The sequence below is a fragment of the Populus nigra genome, chromosome 15 (genome assembly GCF_951802175.1).
Source record: "Populus nigra chromosome 15, ddPopNigr1.1, whole genome shotgun sequence".
Taxonomy (NCBI): Eukaryota; Viridiplantae; Streptophyta; class Magnoliopsida; order Malpighiales; family Salicaceae; genus Populus; species Populus nigra.
In genome coordinates, this window is record NC_084866.1 from 1,306,689 (window position 1) to 1,310,935 (window position 4,247).

General features: G+C 29.1%; 1 protein-coding gene across 1 annotated transcript; it reads right to left on the bottom strand.

The window, feature by feature from the left end:
* Positions 1–335: 335 nt before the first annotated feature.
* On the bottom strand, positions 336–2,004 carry LOC133674214 (CBL-interacting serine/threonine-protein kinase 5-like). The gene has a single exon (XM_062095234.1). It carries the CDS (start codon positions 1,779–1,781, stop codon positions 426–428), a length of 1,356 nt encoding a protein of 451 aa, XP_061951218.1. The 5' UTR covers positions 1,782–2,004; the 3' UTR covers positions 336–425.
* Positions 2,005–4,247: the final 2,243 nt, after the last annotated feature.

Consider the following 4,247-nt stretch of genomic DNA (forward strand, 5'->3'; position numbering starts at 1 on the left):
AAATTTGATGTCAAAAATAATTTTTTTAAAATAAAAAATATTACTATATTGTATTTGCAAGCAAAAAAATATTTTAAAAAACAACCACAACCACAACTATATTTTAAATCTTTTTGAACCGGTCTTTCGAATATTAAAATCATATATTAGACTGTATAATTTCTCTTATTTTTTATACAATCAAATTATATTGGTGGCATCCAAAATTCTTTTCCTCCATCAACCAGACAAGTTTCTTGCAATTAAAACTGATATTAAGATGATCCAATATTGAAACTAAATAAGATGATCATAAGAGAGTGTAAAACTTTCTGGTTATTTTGTGCTTAACAAAGAGACTCAACCTCTGCATTAATTTACTTACCAAAACTTATTTACAGATGACAGAAAATCGTATAACTCCCCCAGTTAAGATCAAAGCCTTTCTACAACAATTGAATTTCACAATCTTCTACTTGACTATTGTTGTTATCATTAGTACAAACATTGTCTCCTTGCCATGTCCAAACAATGTCTTTTAGTGCAGGCCTAACATCTTCCTTGCAGAACTTGGCATACTCTAAGGTATCTCCGGAAGACTTGGAGAACTCCACCACCGCAACCTCCGGTGCCACCTCGAACACCTCTGTTGTCACTGCCAGCTTCCCCTTTCTTCCCTCACATGGACTTTGTAACCTCACTTTGAAATCTTTAACTTGTGCTACCTTAAAATTCAGCCCTTTTGCAACCCCCTCAATCTTTTCCATGATAGCACTTGCTGACACTTTTGAAGTGAACATCGACCCTGGTTTCTTCTTAGTCTCAAAAAGACTGGACAGATCAAACCCAGATGACATTGAAGAGATGAACTCGAATGCATTGAAGAATCTTGGTGATGATACTTTAGGCTTGACAACAGAACAAGAATCAAGATCTTGATCTTGTTCTGTTTTATCCATGATTGATTCTTGAATTGAAAAGGCCATTGGTCTTAAAAACCCTTTCAGAAACCAATGATTTCTCATTATGGCAGGAATTGTGATTCTCCTTTCAGGATCAGCAACAAGAAGTCTTGAAATCAACCTCTTAGCATCTGTTGAAAACCAAGGCTGAAACTCATATTCAGCCTTGAAGATTTTCCTGTACATCTTCATAACATTTTCATCTTGAAATGGCAAGAATCCTGCAAGAAGCACGTAGAGAATCACCCCACATGACCATGTATCTGCTTTTGATCCATCATAGCCTTTCTTTCTCAAAACTTCTGGGGCAACATAAGCAGGAGTCCCGCACAGAGTATGCAAAAGTCCATCTTGCAGCAATTGTTCAGGTAAGGCTGACAAGCCAAAATCAGAGATTTTCAAGTTTTCGTCTTCATCAAGCAATATATTCTCTGGCTTCAAGTCTCGATGATAAACACCTCTGCTGTGACAATAATCAATCGCGCTGATTAGTTGCTGGAAATATTTTCGTGCAACTTCTTCTTTGAGCCTTCCTTTGGCTACTTTGGCAAACAACTCTCCACCTCGAACATACTCCATGATGAAGAAGATCTTAGTCTTTGTAGCCATGACTTCCTTGAGCTCAACAATGTTGGGATGACGAACAAGATGCATCACTGAGATCTCTGTCTGGATTTGTTCCATCATGCCTTCTTTCTTGACTTGATCCGTGTTTATAACTTTGATAGCCACACTGTCTCCGGTTACCAAGTGTTTCCCATAGTAAACTTTAGCAAAACTCCCCTTCCCCAGTAGCCTCCCCATCTCATACTTCCCAAAAAGAACATGCCTCTCCTCCATGACTGAATAAAGCTCATCAACTTGTCATCGAGATTTTCTTTCTTGGTTCAATTTGAGACTTTGGTGATTTGGCTATAAGAATATATTTTTTTCCAAAAAGAATATTTTTTTTTCCTCGGGGACTGCAAGAATTGAAATATAAACAAGTTTTTATTTTTACTTCTAGGAGAAGACACGTTTGTTGGGTTCGATGCTTCACAATTGAATATTGGAGTCTTTGATTAGTGATTTATGGTTACTGAGAGATATTCTTTTAACAATGTTCAACTCTTGTCGCCGTGTATTTTTAGACGTTGAGTGTCTATTTCTGTGCTATTACATGTTTTTTTTTTAATATTTTATAAATTTATTTTTAACTCAAAAAATATTAAATTAATTTTTTAAATATTTTCAGATAATTTTTACATATTGATATAAATAAAAATACTTAATTTTTATGGGGAGACATCTAAAATATTAAATTTTTATTTATTTAAGTCTACTTTCCAAAAAACTATTAAAACATTTTATATAGAAAAACCTTTAATAATATCGAATAGAAAAATAGAAATAAAAATCTTTTTTTAAAATAGAAAAACCTAATAGTACTAAGTAGAAAAAAATAAAATTCATAAATTGAATAAAAAGAAATAAAAATAACTAATAAATATATTTGTTTTCTTAGGAAAAAAAACTCTTGGGGCATAACCTTATTAGTACTCTTTTGATGTTGTAGTAGTTTTTATTTTTTAAATTAATTTTTTTTATATATATTTTTGATGTATTGATATTAAAAATAAAAAAAATATTATTTTATATTTTTAATTAAAAAACACTTAAAAAGTATGAAGTACCACATTATCTAACACACATATAAAACCTTCTTTCACCATAAACATGTTTAGCACAATGTTCTTATGACATCCAAGAATAGCAAGGTTTATTATATAAAAAATATATATTTGTAGTCATTCAAGTTTACTTGTAAAAAGATTATTATTATTTTTTATATAAAAATTAAAAAAATATTAATAATATTGAATAAAAAAATTCATTTTACATAGAAAAACTCAATAATAAGGAATAATGAAAACAAAAAAATAATTCCTTTAAATGAAGAAAATAAGAAAAACCTAACAAGACTAAAAGGGAAAAAAATAAAATTTCAAACTAAATAAAAAAAATATCCAAGAAAAATATTTATTTTCTCAAAAAATCTAGTATTAAATTTAATCTTGAAAACTCGATTAGTTAAATCCGTCCACTCATCAACAATCAATGATAGAGAAATTCCCTCTGACATCAAGAACATTATTGTCTAGTATTTAATCATTAGTGCAAAGGAGAAAAGGAAGAATCACTTCAGTTTGAAACTTAGAATTTTGAAAGGAAAGATAAGATTCAAAGTTTGAATAATTTTTTTTATTAGAGCGATAATTAAAGGGACAAGTCTTACGCTCCTTGATATGATTAAATAATAATACGTACTTTAATCGTAATTAAAGAGAGGATTAATATTATTTTTCCTATCCGTTTCATAATATGACCGGCGCCTGAAGATATTTCAGGGATACAATTATTTAAAATTATTAAACTCAATTCTGTACGTGGTTAGAGAAACCGATCCAGGTTAACTTTAATTAATTAAAATATTATTGTTTTCTAAAAAATATTAAAATAAATTTTGACAAGATTTCATGTTAATTCGTTGAATCTATCAATCAAATCGAGTAAACTTTGAGTTGAATTTATTTAAAAAATCATGTTGAAGATCATGTTGACTTACCAGAACAGACGGAATTTAATAATTGTGATTCCATAACATGATTTCAGCTAATTTATTTGTCATTTACTGACCGGCTCCTGAAGATATTTCAAGGCTGCTTGAATATATATATATATATATATATATATTCCAGGATTACAGATATTCAAATCAGATGCCGACATAGAACAAAATTCATGTAAAATTACGAGGACTTGAAGACAAAAGTTGTTGGATAATTTAAGAATACAGGGATTTGTTTCGAGAAGAAAGATATTTCTTTTCTCTCCTTCTATTTTGTTTTTTTTTTTTTTCAAATGCTTCGATCTGTAATAAAAGGTCTGTTTGAAATTATAGTAGTGATGACGGTTCAAAATATTTTTCACCTACAAATACATTAAAATAATTTTTTTATTTTTTAAAATTATTTTTAACTTCAGCACATTAAAACAATCTAAAAACATATAAAAATTATTTTATAAAAAAAAATCTTAAAAAAACACAGTACAATTCCTAAACATGCTAAAAAATAAAAACATATCTGCAAAATCCCAAGAACTTGAGCTATTTTTCTTTACCAATATGGTAACTTCAAATCGATGTTTTAACATTATTTTTTTCCACAATTGTTTCTCAATTAATAAATTACTATTTTCACTATTAATTTTTACTTGCAACCTTCTTATTATTTAAATCCTAAAATATTATTGTGAAAAAAAAAC

Coding starts and splice junctions, on each gene's coding strand:
- LOC133674214 (XM_062095234.1), bottom strand. CDS start 1,781: ATGGAGGAGAGGCATGTTCTTTTTGGGAAGTATGAGATGGGGAGGCTA.